Source organism: Gossypium raimondii, chromosome 11 (assembly GCF_025698545.1).
Source record: "Gossypium raimondii isolate GPD5lz chromosome 11, ASM2569854v1, whole genome shotgun sequence".
NCBI classification, from domain to species: Eukaryota; Viridiplantae; Streptophyta; class Magnoliopsida; order Malvales; family Malvaceae; genus Gossypium; species Gossypium raimondii.
In genome coordinates, this window is record NC_068575.1 from 5,154,300 (window position 1) to 5,173,187 (window position 18,888).

An 18,888-nucleotide genomic window follows, 5' to 3' on the forward strand; every position below is an offset into this window, starting at 1 on the left:
CCTATCTAAGACCATGTTTCCTCTATCTAAGCCATTTTCCGGAGGATTATATGATAGATGTGGATAGATTGATTCAATTATGGGTTGCTGAAGGTATTGTGTCATCAAAGCAAGAAGAAAGAGATGGTGGGGAAATTGTGGAAGATGTGGCGGAATCTTATTTAATGGAGCTTGTGGAAAGGTGCATGATTCAAGTACGAGAAAGAGATGTGGCAACCTTAAAGGTCAAAACAATTCAGATGCATGATCTGATGAGAGATCTTTGCTTATCAAAAGCAAAACAAGAAAATCTTGTCTTCATTGTTGATCGACCGAATGCATCTTCGTTATCTATGATTCGGAAGGTTCATAGGGTTTCTGTGCATGAGTTTTTTTTCATACAATGCATTAAAAGTCCAAATATTTAGTCACTTTTGTTCTTCAATGAGTTCTTTCCGAAGGAGGCAATTGAAAAATCTTTGCCCTTGAAAGTGTTGAATTACGTTGAAGAACATGAAGATGATGATTGTAATCCACTATTTTGGATTCTTATAACTTTGGCACGTTCTACAGGACGTCATAAAATTCACGAAATTTGTAGATACATGTTCAACAACTTCAAATTGCTAAGAGTCCTAAACTATGAGATAAGAACAAGAAGAACACGTGATCTTTTTGGAGGGTGGAAGTTACCCAGTGATATAGGTAATCTCGTCCATTTAAGATTCTTGAGTCTAAGGAATTTTGAGTTCCAACGGTCAAAGTTGCCATCATCTCTAGGCAACTTAAGGTGCTTGCAAACCTTGGATTTAAGAGTTGATGACAGAATTCATGTACCTAATGTGAAATGGAGGATGGAGCAACTAAGACATTTATATCTCCCTTTGAGATGTAAAAGCAGAACTAAGTTGAAGTTGGGTACTTTGACAAAACTCCTAACACTTGTGAACTTCAAGACCAAGAATTGTTATCTGAAGGATCTTATCAACATGACAAATCTTAGAGAGTTGGGGATAAATTTGCCCTTCAATATTGAAAATTTCAATGAGAAGGAGTTGGGCGAGAATCCACCCATAATCGGAAGTAAATATCTTCATTCCTTGTCTATTACCTATGAAGAAGGACTGAAAATATTTACTTTATTTTCTATTGATGTCATTATGAAATCCTGGTCAAAAATAGATCCAAGACATTTGGCCCACCTCCTTTCAAATTGTACTAGTATTTGCAAGTTGAGTATAACAAGAGTGATAAGTGAGTTACCAGAGTATCACTACTTCTCTTCCCATCTCGCTTACATACGGTTGATATGTTGTAAGTTTGAGGAAGATCCAATGCCAACACTAGAGAAGCTGCCTAACTTAAGGATTCTTGAACTCAAATATACTTCAGAAGGAAAGGAAATGTTTTGCTCTGCTCAGGGTTTTCCTAAACTTGAGTCTCTAATCCTTGCGGAGCTCTACAAATTGGAGGAGTGGAAGGTGGATGAAGGAGCCATGCCTTCTCTTCAGCGATTGGAGATTGAGGAATGTGGAAACTTGAAGATGCTTCCAGAGGGATTGAGGTTCATTACAACCCTCAAAGAACTGAAGCTTGAATTAATGCCAAAGGCATTCAAAGATAGATTAGAGGAAGGAGGAGAAGATTTCTGCAAAGTCAAACATGTTCCTTCTGTCATATTCCAAAAATGTGGCTAATAGATTGAATGATAATTGAGAGGTAATTTCATAACCTCTGGTTTAGGAAATGATTCCTACTTTCTTTGCTTCTTATATATCTTTTGTTTTTGACAATGTCTCACATTCTCACTCACTTTGTCAACACACCAATGAATAATTACATTTATTGAAAGTCAAAGGAAGTGAGACATTGATATTTTTAGTTTTTCTTTTCAGGTAAAGACGCCATTTTTTCACCTGCTACTGCTATTCACGGGATCAAATCTAGATTTAAAACTCCTATTATAAGTGGCATGTGAAAGTGTGTTATATGGTGAGATTTGGAATTATGTTCTCTCTTGTATATATCTGTGGTTGTTGACTGTTTGTTGTTTTCTTCAAATTACAATAAAACGGTTGCAAGATATGGTATTGGAAGAATGGGAGGTGTCTGGATTAGCAAGGTACCAAACTCCTCCTCCATTTCAATTTCCTTCAATCTAATTTAATTACACGTTCATTTTTGTCTTTTAAAACATAAAATTGCAGATAAGGAGACGTCACTGACCTTTGTTCCCACATAGCTTTGGTTTGCGCCTTTGCGGTGACCATTCCTATATTTATTTGTTAGCTTTGCTTTCTCTGCTTGAGTCTTTCTCTTTTTTCTTTTTTCTTTTTTTTATATGCACTTAATGTAATATTAGAAGCCAAGGCAGGACCATGCTTTTCTATTGTAAAATTCATCACTTTGTTGTCTATGTTCATTTCTACTTTTCATTTGATATATATTTGAATATGGAGAATATAATCTTTTAATATATACATATTTTAGAAAAAAATGAATATATGTATGTTTGACATATTTCCGTTTCAACATATTTCCTTATTTTATGCAAGTCAATTGGCATTTAACCAAATAAATTTAATTGCTTCAGTTTGAGTTAAAATTAAAATTTCAAAATTAAAAAAAATACAAAAATAAAGTTGACAAATTCAAAAATATACATATTAAAATTGATCAAATTAAAAGTGCACTGGCTAACCTTAATTTTTTGTTAATCTTTCTTTTCGATTAATTAAATGTCCATGACGTATATTATATATCTTAATATATAAATATTTTTAAAAATTAAATATATGTAGGTTGGACACATATTCAAGTTTGATATTCGTCTTAAATTCGTGCAATACGGTTAAATATTGGTGAATTAGTAGTTGATGAAGTATTATATACATTCTTGGAATATTGCTCTATTCAACGAATTTATTTCAGCTCCATATGCTTAAAACGCCTCCCATTTCTAACATATTTCCTCATTTTGGGTAACTCGATTGGTATACAATGTAGTCTTTTTCATTGTTTAGTATCCTAATCCTTAACTCAATAATCTTTGTTACAATAGGGTTTAATGATTGCAATTCATCTCGATGCTTCCGAAGCAAAAAAAAAAAAAATCAAATTTTACCGGTTAATTACATGTCAACACATATAATCCACGATATGTTTATCTGAAAGATTAAATAAGATTAACTAAATCACAAAGAAAATAAACGAGTAAACATAATCTAGAAATTCCAAATTACATTATCTAACAAAAATTCAATAAGAAATAAATGGTTGCATTTCATTCTTTAGGATTTGCTCTTATATCTTCCAACAATAGCTTGATGATAATAAGCTGAAAAGAAAAGGAGTCCAAGGAATTGAAGATTCTTAATTCAGCTAGCTTAATTGATTGAATACTTCAAATACACTTAATTAATACCAATGATATTTATCAATAAATCTAAAATTTGAATCCTCATTTGCAACCTACTTTCTAAAACTGCCAGAATGAAATCAAATTATCTTATTTCAATTCTCTTCAAATTTTAGTTTACAACTTCTATTTTTGGGTTTCCATTTGTTTCTACGTCTTTTAAAGCAAACATTGATTCAGAAATATTTATTTCATTTGGCTTATTTTCTTTTCTATTTTTATGCTATTCAGATTCGATGAAATATTGAACATAATATGTGTGCAAGTTAGATGTCCGAGTCTTGAAATGTAAGATCGAAACGGGAGAAATATCCTAAAACCCGATGCTTAAAGATTTATAAAATTTAGTATAATCATGTTGTTTTCATTATTATAAAACTCAATGTTAAAATGTCTATGATTTGAATTATGATACAAGAGAAAAATAGCTAACTATTTTAAGTTCAAGGTGTGAGAAAACCTCAATATCTAAGATATGAATGTTGTAAAGTACCACTCAATCACAGCCACATTTGTTAGTATGACTACTTTGGATGAAAAGTTCTATTCCAAGTTATATATACACACAGAAATACACATGAAGTGGATTAATGGTGTATTATTAAGTAAAGGAAAACGGTTCTAACTAAAAGAAAGAGTTGAAATCTTGAACCTCCAAATATTGGGTAACCGCTGGTGTTAAAAAGTGCATAAAGGTCCGCGCTTATCTACAAGAAATAATGGAGGAATCGCATACGCTGTTTATATTCATTTTTTTTGCTCCACAAGCAATCCGAAACCATAAACAAAGGAGTACTTTTTTGCCTTTTTTAAATGGTTTTCTTGTTTCTTTTCCGCTTTTCAAATTCTTCATTCAATTCAAGTTCAAGAAACCATACTAAATATATATATATGTTTATATTCGCTTTTCTTGCTACACAAGCAAGCCAAAACCATAAACAAAGGCATGCATTTTATTTCCTTTTTTAATGGTTTTCTTGATTCTTTGTTGTTTTTAAAATTCTTCATTCAATTCAAGTTCAAGAAACCATACTAAAATATATATTTATATTCGCTTTTTTTGCTACACAAGCAAGCTGAAACCATAAACAAAGGCATACATTTTTTCCTTTTTTAAATGCATTTTTTTTTTTGTTTCTTTGTTGTTTTTTAGATTCTTCATTCAATTCAAGTTCAAGAAATCATACTAATTATATATGTTTATATTCACTTTTCTTGCTACATAAGCAAGCGAAACTATAAACAAAGGCATACCTTTTTTCCCTTTTATCTTGCTGCTTTTAGATTTTTCATTCAATTCAAGTTTAAGAAATCATACTATATATATACCATACTATATATATATATATGTTTATATTCACTTTTCTTGCTACACAAGTCAACTGAAACCATAAACAAAGGCATAACTTTTTCGCTTTTTTTAAAATGATTTTTTTTCTTTGCTACTTTTTTAAATTTTTATTCAATTTAAGTTTAAAAAACCCTACTAAATATATATATATATATATATATATATAAGAGAGAGACATCATCATCCTCAAGGAGTAAGTGGTTAAGCATGAACTTGATGGGAAGGCCACAAGTCGGTGGTGGTCAAATCATGAGTTGATTATGATTAGTTTCATGTTATGGAAAAAAGATGCTAGTTAAAATTAGTTACTTGACCGTTGCATTTTGAGGTTGAGAGTTTAATGAAACGATACGCTTTGATGTTTAATGAAAACGGTGCGTATTGAAAGTTTGATACAACTAATCGAATAACAAGCCTGTAACAACTTTGTAACTACCAATTCCTCGCTTTAAAAAAATATTCCAAATATGTTTTCTCACCTTATCATTTTTGTTATTTTTCAAGCCCCTTACCATTTTATATTTTTAATGGGTATATTATAAAAATAGTCACCTAGGTATTGCTTTCATTCTATTTTATTCACTAAGTTATTAATTTTTCGATTTAATTACTAAATTTTTTAAATTAAATATTTTGATCACTCTCCCATTAGTTATCATTAGATAAGTGATAGGAAGTTAATGTGGGCTTTTTTATTAGTCTAATAACAAATTTAGTCATCTAATGTTTACACATTCTATTAAATTGATTTTAAATATAAAATGTTCAATAGCTTTAAACCTAAATGTTTACCAAATCTATTGTTATAGTTCAAATCCTAAAAATTTCAATAAATTTAATCCTCAAAATTTGTAAATTTAATTTTAATTCTAACTCATGGATGAATTAAGCAAATTAAATCAAATCAAATCAATCGAACAAAGAATTTAATTAAAAAGAAATTCTTCACATGCATCAAGGAGGGACTTCCTCTGGTGGTATCAAGGGGATTGATAGAAACAGCTCAGGCTCGAACAAGAACTTCACTGGGCTTAAGATCAGGAACAGACACATCGGATCAAAGCTGCAACACCTCAGGTCCACCGAACCGAGGCAGCAACACCGCCCTGCAACTGTTGGCATAGCACCGAATTGAACCCACTTTCAATGATATGATAACTCCATAAAGGGTTTGGGTTTTAAGCTTTGAAAGTTCCCCTTTTTCTTCTCAAATTTTCTGAACTTCAGCTCCTTCCTTTTGTTAAATGAAGGAAAAGCAAAGGAGAGACACCGAAGTGTTTTAATCCACATAGAAAATAGTGATTATGTGACTTGTGAGTGTTGGCCTGGGGTCTTGGAAGAAGAAGATGAATATTGCATAATCGATTTTTAATTGCTTACTACATTCATAATTAAATAAATAAAAATTTCTAACCTTATCAATTAAATCAAGTTAGAATGTTCAACTTGATTTTTGTTTGTTATAAGGATCATATATTATAAAACTTAATTTTATTTTAATAATTATATAATATTATTTTAATTATATCATCTGATACCATCTTGAGGGCTAAATTTAGAATTAAAATTAAATTGACAAATTTTAGAAATTTTGAGCTTAAATTTATTTTTATTTTAGGAATTTGAAATAAAATGAGAAATTTTGTAAATATTGAGGATTAAATTTGTTGGAAATTTTATATTTAGAATCAAATGGTAGAATGTCTAAACATTAGGGGCTAAATTTATTATTAGACCAATAAAAACAAGTTCATATCAATTTCCGTCACTCATCTAATTGCAACTAATGAGGAAGTGATGAAAATATTTAACTTCTAAAAATTTAATGACTAAATAAAAAATTAACATTTAAGTGATCAAAATAGAATGAAATCAATAATTTGATGAGCATTTTGTACTGTACCCTATCTTAATCCATCTCACAACCAAATTTCTCCGTCTTTGCCTAAGTTCTGTGTCTTTGTCAAATTTTAATAGAATTAACATTTTATTTAAAAATATCTTTAATCGTTTAATATATTTTTAATAAGTAAATGTTAATTCCGTTAAAATCGATTTGTTTACACGTAAAAGTTAAAAATAAAAATATTGAGTTCTATAATATGAGTCTATTGAACCGATTCAATCATAAATTTTATTATTATTGGTTTATATAATGGTTTGATTTTGAAAATATTTGGTTTAACATTTAGTCATCCTTTGATCAATTTTAAATTTTAGAAATAATTTTGTTTTTGTTTACATTTAAATGTACAGTTTCTAATGCATATGTGTTACATTTGATTTCAAGCCATTAATCCTTAATTACTTTTTAAAATAATAGTTTCTTTTAGTTTTAAATAATGTATAAATTTATAATTATATAAGAAAGTAAACTATAATATTAAATTTTTAAAATTAAGTAAAACAACATGCAATAATTTTCATAATAATTAATGATAAATAAGAAAAATATTCACAATTATAAAACAAACCGTTTAAGAGTATATAAACTACTTATACAAAATTCTTTTAAATCAAAGATGAAATTATATATATATAAATAACAAATGAAATTATATATACAAATTTATAAGTGAAAATATACATAATTATATTCATAAAAAGTACATATGACAATATACAAACAAGGCTATAAAGTAATTCATAGGAACATGGCTTTCTTGTTAGTATTCTCATTCTTTTTTAACATACCTTTCTTGCTTGTGTTCTCATTCTATTATGAATATACCTTTCTTGTTCGTATTCTCGTTCTATTGATGATTAATGTTGCTTTATAATTGTTTATAAATTTAATAGAACTATATATTACTACTAAAAGTATAAAAGGGCAATGATTTGCAATTGTTTTTATAATTAAGTACTGGTTCTTGCAATTGTTTTCCCAGCAAGATTGCGGCACTCACATCTTGAAATCCAAATTCAAGATTTTAAAGAATTTTCTGAGCTCGATAGCTATTATGGCTTGGTCTGCTGTGACATCTGCAGTGACAACAATTGGCAACCTGCTAACTCAGGAAGCCATATACCTATGGGGCGTGGAGGAGCAAGTTGATCGTCTGCAAACAGAGCTCAAATGGATGCAAAGCTCCTTAATGGTGGCAGAGACAAAACAATCAACGGATGAGAGGATTCGTCTTTGGGTTGCTGAAATCAGAGAGCTTGCTTATGATGCTGAGGATATTGTTGAGGAATTTGCTCTCAAGATTGGATCCAAAAACAAAGGTGGCCTTCCGAGTTGTATTAAAAGATCAGCCTGCTGTTTGAAAGAGGGATGGGTGCTCCATGAAACCAGGTCAAAGATCGAGAAAATCATAGAAAGAGTCAGCGACTTGGTCCGACGACTACAGGCCTACGGCGTAAAGGAATTAAATCCCAGAGGAGAAGGATCAAGTTTTTCAACTGAAATACGAGAATCAAGGCGGCCTTATCCACATATTATGGATGATAATATTGTTGGACTAGTTGATGATACCAAGGGATTGGTCGAAGTTCTTACGAAGGAAAGTGGATGCAAGGTTGTTACAATATGGGGCATGGGTGGTCTGGGAAAGACCACTCTCGCCAAGAAAATATATCACCATGGTGAGGTTATTGATTATTTCGATCACTTGGCTTTTGTATATGTTTCTCAACCATGCCGGAAAAGAAATGTTTGGGAAGACATTTTATCTGGTTTCAAAACTTTAGATAAAGAGGACAGGAAGATAACAGATGCAGAATTAGCAGGGAAGTTGAGTAAAACTTTGAAGGATAAAAAGTGTCTGGTGATACTTGATGATGTTTGGACCAGTGAAGCTTGGGATAGTCTAAAACCTGCCTTTCCAGTTGATAGCAAAAGCAAGATATTGCTCACCTCTAGAAACAGGGGGATAGTTTCATATGCTGACATAAAAGGTAAAATTTTCTTAATTAGGTAAAATTGAATACTCTTATTCCTTTGATGGAAAATAACCATGTATATTATTTCAGAGTTGAAGTGCCTAAACGATGAAGAAAGTTGGGAATTGTTTCAAAAGATTGTATTTCCTCAAACAGGTAAATATACATATAGCAAAATTCTTGTTATACGCTAAATTTATTTTTCATTTTAATTTTTTGACAATAATTAAATTTAAAATATATAAAATCTATTTTATTTAAAAATTTCAAAACCTTAATATGAAATAAATAAAAGAAATCAAGGCTTTGTAGTTTATCAGCTAATGGTACACGCAAGTAAATATAATTAATAGGTAAATTCATTATCTTTTATATTATATATTTTAATAACTTTGCTATTAGTTACCGAGAATAAATTATATTAGGATCATCTTAAAAAATATAAATTTTAGGCACCAATAAAATAATGTTACATCGTTAAATTTTTAAGATAACAAAGAATTATTATACACTCATTTATATTTAATATTTTCTCCAACTTAATTTAACTTTAATTAAATTATTTAAAATAATTAATTTTTAAATTATAGACAAACATCTTTTCTTCTTTTACAAAATTTAATCATTTTTTATAAGTTAATATTTTTTTATTTTTGTGCAACCATTTTTAAAAAATAGTAATTTTTGTGCAATATTTTTCATGTCATTGACACATAATTTTGATAATTATTTTATCCTGAACCCAAAACCCCGAACCTTGAACTCGAACCCTAAACCCTGAACCTAAACCTTGAGCCCTGAATCTCATAATTTAAGGTTTGGATTCGAGATTTAAAGCTCAGAATTCGAAGTTCAAGTTTAAAGTTTAAGGGTTCAGGTGGGTTACGAGTTTAGGATTCATGGTTCAAGGGTTTGGGGTTGCAAGTTTGGAGTTTTATGTTTTGGATCTAGGTTTAGAATTATAGATTTAGGGTTCAGGTAAAAAATTTACCAAAATTATGTGTCAATGACATGGAAAAAATTGTTGAAATGTTATTAAATAATTGGAAAGGGACCATGAATAATGTGGTCAGAAGAGTCCATAAAATAATTTCTCTATGGATGAGTGTATAATAATTTATGTCTTTAAAATTTGATGATGTGACAAAAAAAATTTAATTTTTAGGATCTTCCTAATGTAAGTTATTACCTTATCTTAATTATTGGACTATATGCTTGTTTAGTTTCTTAAGCACTTTCATGGTATTCTTTTATACGTTTATCCTGGATCCTTGCATCAGAAAGATTGAGGTGCAGGTAAACCATTCTTATCAAGAGTAAAGCCTAAGAAAGATGTAGTTGATTCGAACAACTAGCACATCTCTTTATGACCCTATTTAGCAAACCAATCCACTAACCTATTGGCTTCTCGTCTGATAACATTGACTTTCAAAGAAGAAAGTTGCATGACCAGCATATCAAAAACCTAAAGGACTAGCCTTAATCTCCATCTTCGATCTTGACTTTTCTTCTTAATGTTAGAAGCAATAGTCTGGGAGTTAGTCTTGATTGTCACATTGGTCCATTTGTTCTTCATAGTTAATTCAATCCATCCAACCATAGCTTTAGCCTCGACAACCTTACATGAATCCACTTAATCCTTTTACCAATCCCATCCAGAATCTTCCCACTTAAATTTCTGCCTATTTCTCTAATACCGGCACAAGCTATTAAGGTGTCAAATGCCCCATCACAATTAACTTTAACCCAACCTTCTGGTGATTTCTCCCAAATATCAGCACAAGTATTTGACTTCCTAGTTCGATCAGAGTTATTGTTTGAACAGAGGATCCATTGAGCAGATAAGAATTCATTCATGGAGCAATTAATCCTTCGAATAATTCTCTCCAAACCAAGTTTCACACCTCCGATTGTAACCTCACACCTAGCTTTCCAGATGTGGTAACAAGTGAAAACAATTCTAACTTGAAAATCCTCCCTCATACAAGGCATTTGTAACAACTTAGAGAACCATCTGTCAAATGATTGAGTTTGATCATTTAGCCCTTAAAGACCAAAACAAGCATCATACTATATTCCCCTAACCCTATTACAACTAAGAATAATATGTTCAAAGTCTCATCTTCAATACCACATAAACAACAAATTGTGTTCGAAAAACATTTTCTTTTCCTCGGATTAAAACGAGATGGAATAGCATTATGACACAATTTCCATAAGAAAATTTTAATTTTTTTCAGTACCTGTAAGCTCCAAATAGCTTTCTGAGTGCTCCTATCAATTAAGTGAGAGCTGGAAGATTGTAAAGAAGACTCATTTCCATAGTGCTTTCTCATCTCCTTATACCCTGACTTCATCAAATATTGACCAACAGCTGTAAACGGCCACACCAATTTATCTTGTTCATCTGTTTCATGAACGGGAACTGTTGGAAATTGCCAATCATTCTGCTGTTACATTTTTTGGTTGAAGTGCATGCAGAAAAAAAATGTTAGAAATTTGCCAACCATGCTGCTGTTACATTTTTTGGTTGAAGTGCATGCAGCTTGATGACATGTTGCATGCACTTCAACCAAAAAAATGTAACAGCAACATGGTTGGCCAATTTCCAACACTCCTCCTTGGACTCTATGCTGCAAATACCAGTCATTCATTAAGTTTTTGAACTTGGCAGTCCTTAGATGCTTTGTTTCAAGCTAACTCTTCTCAAGCAATTCATTTTCAACATTGGCTTCATTCTCAACCAAATCTGACTTACACACTTGACTATACCACTCTTTTGTGCCAAAGATTTGTCCATCAAATGGAGTATTCTCCTCTTTCACAGCCTTGGTTGACAACTTGCCTTTAAACTCATCTTTTCTTTCTTGCCTTGTCCCTTTACTCATTACAATCCTGTTTCTTCTTGCACAAACAGTTCATGAGTATAGTTTGCTTGCCTTCAGTCTGCCATTTTGGCTTGCACCTACTCGAGCTTGCATTTAAACTGTTTGCCACTTTGGCTTGCAATTCGATAAGCTCACACTTTGACAAGCTCACACTTTGCTTACTGTCTTCAACAGGCTCGCAACTTTACAACTCGCATTGAGCTTCCACATGTTGCTGAGCTCACACCCAAAGTTAATGATTTCGAAAGCCCCCACAAAGAAGGGACACCCAAGTAGACGTCCGCATTATTTACCACCTCTATGTTAGTCTCTTCTTGAATCAACCTTTCGTTGTCCCTTCGGGAGTATTCACACTAAAAACGTTGCTTGATTTATCATAATTGACCCTTCGTCTAGAAGTTGCACAATATTCTTGAATCAAGTTAATCATTCTCCTACAATTTAACGAACTCACTTCCAAAAAGAATAGAAATCGTTCGTGAATAACAAATGTGACACTACTGGATAATAACTACTAAGGCTAATCCAAGAAATAAAACTAGACTCGACTCTATTAATAATCACCACCCCTAGAACTCCTTTCAATATATTCACCATGATCTTCGATATGATTTAATACTTAAAATTACACAGACTAATTGACCTAAATTATGTCATTAATTCAAAACATTTAGTTTTCAGAATTAAAATTATCTCAATCTCATTTGAAAATTTCCTTCCTAAAAAAAAACTCTTAATAGCTTCCAAAACATCCTTTTAATAATTTCCCAATAATTATGATAAAATTCTGCTAAAATATTCGCAAAAAAAGATATTAATTTAATTGTTTTGTATGCTTAACTTGTACAATATAAGTAAAATCTTATAATTTTATCTCCAAATTCTCTTAACACATCTTTCCTACCCTTATTTATAATCTCATTTGTATCTACGAGGATATTCAATTTAAAATTAAATAATCTTTCTTATATAATTCTTTAAACATTAAAAGTATTTTCCTCTATTTTTTTTTTTTGGTTGAGTATTAAATATTAGCCTTAAAACCATAAGGCATGAACTATTCCAAACAACCCTTAAAAAGATATGTAAATTTTGTTTTGAATATATCATTTTACTTTTTAGATTTCAAATTGGATAGTGAATTATATATTTATTTATTTGAAACTCCTCTTAAATTAATGAGAGTGAAGTTTCTTATTTAGAATTGATTGTTCTATAAAGTATTCAAATTTTTCAAATAGATTTATTTTTCAAGTGTAGTTAATAACCGCAATAAAACTAAATTTTATAAGTGATGAATTTATATTAAAATTGTTTGATAAATTCATAAAATATAAGTTTGGATTCATCTACTTTTACATTTTTTTTACCTATTTAAATTAGTTCTTAATTTTCCTTATTTTTAAAAATTTATTCTTAATTTTTATACGAAAAATATAATCGACGTGGAAATGAAAAAGTTAGGAGAGAATATGGTTAAACATTGTGCAGGGCTTCCATTAGCCATTGTTGTATTGGGAGGAATTTTGGCTACAAAGAATAATTCATTAAATGAATGGCGAAAGATATCTGACAATATAAAATCATACTTGAAGAAAGGCAAAAATCAAAGACCAGAGGATGTGTTAACATTAAGTTATGATGATTTGCCTCCCTATCTAAGACCATGTTTCCTCTATCTAAGCCATTTTCCGGAGGATTATATGATAGATGTGGATAGATTGATTCGATTATGGGTTGCTGAAGGTATTGTGTCATCAAAGCAAGAAGAAAGAGATGATGGGGAAATTGCGGAAGATGTGGCGGAATCTTATTTAATGGAGCTTGTGGAAAGGTGCATGATTCAAGTACGAGAAAGAGATGTGGCAACCTTAAAGGTCAAAACAATTCAGATGCATGATCTGATGAGAGATCTTTGCTTATCAAAGGCAAAACAAGAAAATTTTGTCTTCATTGTCGATCAATCAAATGCATCTTCATTATCTATGATTCGGAAGGTTCGTAGGGTTTCTGTGCATGAGTTTTTTTTCATACAATGCATTAAAAGTCCAAATATTCGGTCACTTTTGTTCTTCAATGAGTTTTTTCCGGAGGAGGCATTAGAAAAATCTTTGCCCTTGGAAGTGTTGAATTACGTTAAAGAACATGAAGATCATGAAGTTTGTAATCCACTTGTTTGTATTTTTATGATTTCGCGAGCTGGTACGAGCTGTCTTAAAGCTCGGGGAATTTGGAGATACATGTTCAACAACTTCAAATTGCTAAGAGCCCTAAACTATGAGAGAACAACATGTGATCGTTTTGTAGGGTTTAAGTTACCCAGTGATATAGGTAATCTCATCCATTTAAGATTCTTGAGTCTAAAGGATCTTGAGTTCACATGGCCAAAGTTGCCATCATCTCTAGGCAACTTAAGGTGCTTGCAAACCTTGGATTTAAGAGTTGATAGTTACAAAATTCATGTACCTAATGTGATATGGAGGATGGAGCAACTAAGACATTTATATCTCCCTTGGAGATGTAAAAGCAGAACTAAGTTGAAGTTGGGTACTTTGAGAAAACTCCTAACACTTGTGAACTTCAACACCAAGAATTGTTATCTGAAGGATCTTATCAACATGACAAATCTTAGAGAGTTGGGGATAAATTTACCCTTCAATTTTGAAAATTTCAATGAGAAGGAGTTGGGCGAGAATCCATTCATAATCGGAAGCAAATATCTTCATTCCTTGTCTATTATTACCCGTAGGCTAAAGATATCAATAGATCCAAGACATTTGGCCCACCTCCTTTCAACTTGTACAAGTATTTGCAAGTTGAGTATAGCAGCAGAGATAAGTAAGTTACCAGAGTATCACTACTTCTCTTCACATCTCACTTACATACGGTTGAGATGGTGCAAGTTTGAGGAAGATCCAATGCCAACACTAGAGAAGCTGCCTAACTTAAGGATTCTTGAATTCGAATGTTCTTTGAAAGGAAAGTAAATGTTTTGCTCTGCTCAGGGTTTTCCTAAACTTGAGTCTCTAATCCTTGCGGAGGTCGACAATTTGGAGGAATGGGAGGTGGATGACGGAGCCATGCCTTCTCTTCAGCGATTGGATATCAGGCATTGCCCAAGCTTGAAGATGCTTCCAGAGGGATTGAGCTCCATTACAACCCTCAAAGAACTGAAGATTGAATCAATGCCAAAGGCATTCAAAGAAAGATTGGAGAAAGGAGGAGAAGATTTCTACATAGTCAAAGATGTTCCTTCTATCATACTCCAATACTGTGGCTAATAAATTGAATGATAATTGAGAGGTAATTTCATAACCTCTAGTTTAGGAAATGATTCCTACTTTCTTTGCTTCTTATATATCTTCCGTTTTTGACAATGTCTCACATTCTCACTCAATTTGTCAACACACCAATGAATAATTACATTTATTAAAAGTCAAAGGAAGTCATCTTTTTAGTTTTGCTTTTCAGGTAAAGACGCCATTTTTTCACCTACTACTATAATGGCGTGTGAAAGTGTGTTATATGGTGAGATTTGGAATTATCTTCTCTCTTGTATATATTGTTGGAACATTTTCAAATATTTATAGTATCCCAATAACTATAAATGAATGGGTGTAATTAATCAAAAGATAAATCTTTTGGTCATTGGTCAAAAGTTATATCATTTGATTTTTAAAAAGAATTATAATTATTCAAAAATATTATTTGAATAGTTACAAAATTAAAGGAATAATTATTATTATTTATTTATTCATAAAGACACCTATTGAAAGATGTCTCTATGAAGAGACATGAAAATTCCTATAAATAGGAATGGGATTTCATTTGGAAATCATATCAACAAATTCTAATATTATTTCTTCTCTTCCTTCATTTTCTAATATTATTAGATTATTCTATAAAGTATTCCTGCAGAAATTCTTTGTAGAAATTGAGTTTTTGTTACACATTACTCAGTGCATAGTGGACTATTCTCGTCAGTGCAAAACACAAATAGTCATTGGCTTCATTGTATCCTCGAGGTTAATTTGCTTGGAACTCATTTGCACACTGAAGATAAGTGGGGGCGAATATAACCTTAATGATAGTGGCTTGATACACGCCTTGGAGCCTTGTCCTATTTCTTCTTTTTCTTTTCGAGTTCCGATCGTGTGTTCGAGATTTTCCTTACCGGAGTTTTGTAATAACATATATCTATGGTTGTTGACTGTTTGTTGTTTTCTTCAAAGTACAATAAAACGGTTGCAAGATAAGGTATTGGAAGAATGGGAGGTGTCTGGATTAGCAAGGTACCAAATAAGGAGACGTCATAAAACATAACATTGCAGATAAGGAGACATCACTGACCTTTGTTCCCACATAGCTTTGGTTTGCGGTGACCATTCCTATATTTATTTGTTAGCTTTGCTTTCTCTTTCTTTTTTTTCCCTTAAGTCTGCTTGAGTCTTTTTCTTTTTTTATATGTACTTAATGTAATAGTAGAAGCCAAGGCAGGACCATGCTTTTCTATTGTAAAATTCATCACTTCGTTATTTTATATTTGTATGTTGACACATTTCCCGTTTCAACATATTTCCTTATTTTATGCAAGTCGATTGGTATTCATCATAAAAATTACGATATCATATCAAGTTTAATGGTTACACTTCCAAAACAAAAATAGGAAAAATTAAATCTTACCAACTAATAACACTTTCAAATTACACTCTTACAAAAAAAAAAAAAAGAAGAAGATACAATTTGAATTTTTTTATCAAATGGTTTAGCAAGCTATGCTTTATAAAAGAGGCAAAGGAATCCAAGGGAATCAAAGATTCCAAAATCGATATTTAGATTCAAGATTTTGTATCCCCATGCTTTGCTTCTTATATCTACCAACAATATCTTGATGATAACAAACTAAAAAAAACTATTCAAGGGAATCGAAGATTTCAAATCCAACATAATTGATTGAAAATTTCACATCCACTTAATTAATTCAAATGATATTTAGTCAATAAGTTTAAATTAAAAACTGCAAGAATCTTCATTTATCTTTTATTCGAAATGTAATTCGGATTCAATGAAAATATTGAACATATAATGTGTGCACATGGAAATGTCCAAATCTTTAAATATAGGGTCGACATGGGAGAAATCTCCTCAGACATTGAATTTATTGAGTGCATTTTCAGAGGAAAATCCTGAAACATGTTACAGGCAAATATTAAGAAAAACAATGCACAAGCATAAGTACAAAAACATAGCATGCAAGAAATCAATACTTGAAAGGATTAAAATCACTGCTAACCTAAGACATTGAATCTAGCACCACTAGGAAACATCCGAAATGATACTTGTCTTTCAATGTTGAGATACATACGTCCAAGTCTGCCATGTTGCGCCAAACTGGAATTCATCAACCTCTTGAGAACCTAAAGGATGAAAAGTTCCAGTCCAAGTTATATATATATATATATATATATACACAGACACACACAGATAGACATGAAGAAAGTGGGTTAATGGTGTATTATTTAAGTAAAGAAAAAGTTGAAATCTCGAACCTCTAAATATTGGGTAACAGCTAGTGTTAAAAGTGCATAAAGTTCTTCTATTATCTACAAGAAACAATGGAGGAATCACATACATTGTTTATATTCACTTTTCTTGCTACACAAGCAAGCTGAGTCCATAAACAAAGGCATACCTTTTCTCCGTTTTTAAATGGTTTTCTTGTTTCTTGGCTGCTTTTTATATTAAGAAGAGAGATTGTGAGACCTCGTCATCCTCAAGGAGTAAGTGGTCCAGCATGAAGATGATGGGAAGACCATGAGTCGATGGTGGTCAATCCATGAGTTGATTATGAGTAGTTTCATGTTATGAAATAAAAATGTTAGCTAAAGTTAGTTGAACGCTGTGTTTTAGGGTTGAGGGTTTAATGAAACTATCAGTTTTGATGTTGAATGAAAATGGTGCGTATTGACGGTTTGTTACAACTGCTCGAGGAACAGCCCTATAACAGACTTTGTAACTGCCAATTCTCAGCCATAATAGAAACTGGCATGGGAAATGGGCAGATATGCCATTTTGTGAAGGAAATCAATTCTTTCTTCTTCCTTGATTCTCTTTCTCTTCTCTCTTTTTCTTTCTTCCTCTATTCTGTTGAAATTATGCATCACTTCACCAGTATTCATCATTGTGGACGTATCTGATCTTCAGTCTCTGGTTTACTGCCCATGTAAAGTTATGGAAAGAAATGCAAATTTAAAAGGATTTCTTGCTATAGTCTATGCAATTTCATGTGTGCGTGAAAGGAGATGAAGATTAATAGAGTAATACTGATATACCAACAATTCATTAATTGAAGTACTATCAATATTATCAACAAGTAACAGGATTAAGTGAGTATACTAATATAGTCTAGAAAAACAATTTAATTAATAATACCATAGGGATGGCAAGAGGGTGAAGTTGCTATTGCTATTTATATCTCAGCTGCTAGCTTTTGACGACTTCACCAAGTAAACTGCAATCACAAGTGTTGTTCTTATTACCTGCAAAAACAGAGCCAACAATCTGAATCCATATCCCCATTTTAGGAACAAATGCATGGTGTACCATTTGTTTCGAAGCCAAATCAGTTTTCTTAATTTTTCTTGAAGTAAAACCGTATCTGACACTTATATTCAACACATATTCATGTATTGGTATGAAGATATGATATTCTTATCCTATACTCATATCCGTGCTCAGGTAACATAAGCTGAACCCGCAAGATAACTGATTTAACATTGCATTGCTGCTAGCTATTGATGATTTCACCAAGTAAACTGCAACCACAAGTGTTGTTCTTATTCCTTGCAAAAACACAGTCAACAATCTGAATCCACATTCCCATTTTCGGAACAAAACCATGCCGTACCATTTGTTTCAAAGCCCAATCAACTTCCTTTACCATCTTCCCCTTACAAAAACCATGAATCAACTTCTTGTATGAATCAAAACTAGGATTAACCCTCTCGAAAGCCACATTTGTTAGTATGACTATTTTGGGTAACCAAAGGAAAAAAAAATGTTAGCTGTTGAGCAAACAAGGTGAACAAATTAGATATTCCAATTACGTTCAAGCACTTGACAAATCCTTTCTGCAATGGCTTCAGCACACATCCTAGGACCTTCATCATCTGCAAAAACCGACCATTTCTAACAACTAAGCTAACATCACACATGATAATATATGTATATAACATATATAGAAGATGAGTATGTGGATTAAAAGCTATGTTAGTTTGACTCAATACATGACCATGGGACATGCACGATTCTTCAATAATGATACGAAAATAATTGGAAGAAAAATTAAATACATCAATATCTAACATTTA

The 18,888-nt window shown here is 31.7% G+C and overlaps 1 protein-coding gene and 1 pseudogene across 1 annotated transcript; both read left to right on the forward strand.

Annotated features, from left to right (window-relative positions):
- Positions 1–239: 239 nt before the first annotated feature.
- On the forward strand, positions 240–1,676 carry LOC105761358 (probable disease resistance RPP8-like protein 4). The gene is made up of 2 exons (XM_052623531.1): positions 240–344; positions 441–1,676. The coding sequence occupies exons 1-2, from the start codon at positions 240–242 to the stop codon at positions 1,674–1,676; spliced, it is 1,341 nt and encodes a 446-aa protein (XP_052479491.1).
- Positions 1,677–7,624: 5,948 nt separating this feature from the next.
- On the forward strand, positions 7,625–16,076 carry LOC105761356 (probable disease resistance protein RF9; annotated as a pseudogene).
- The last annotated feature ends 2,812 nt before the right edge of the window (positions 16,077–18,888 follow it).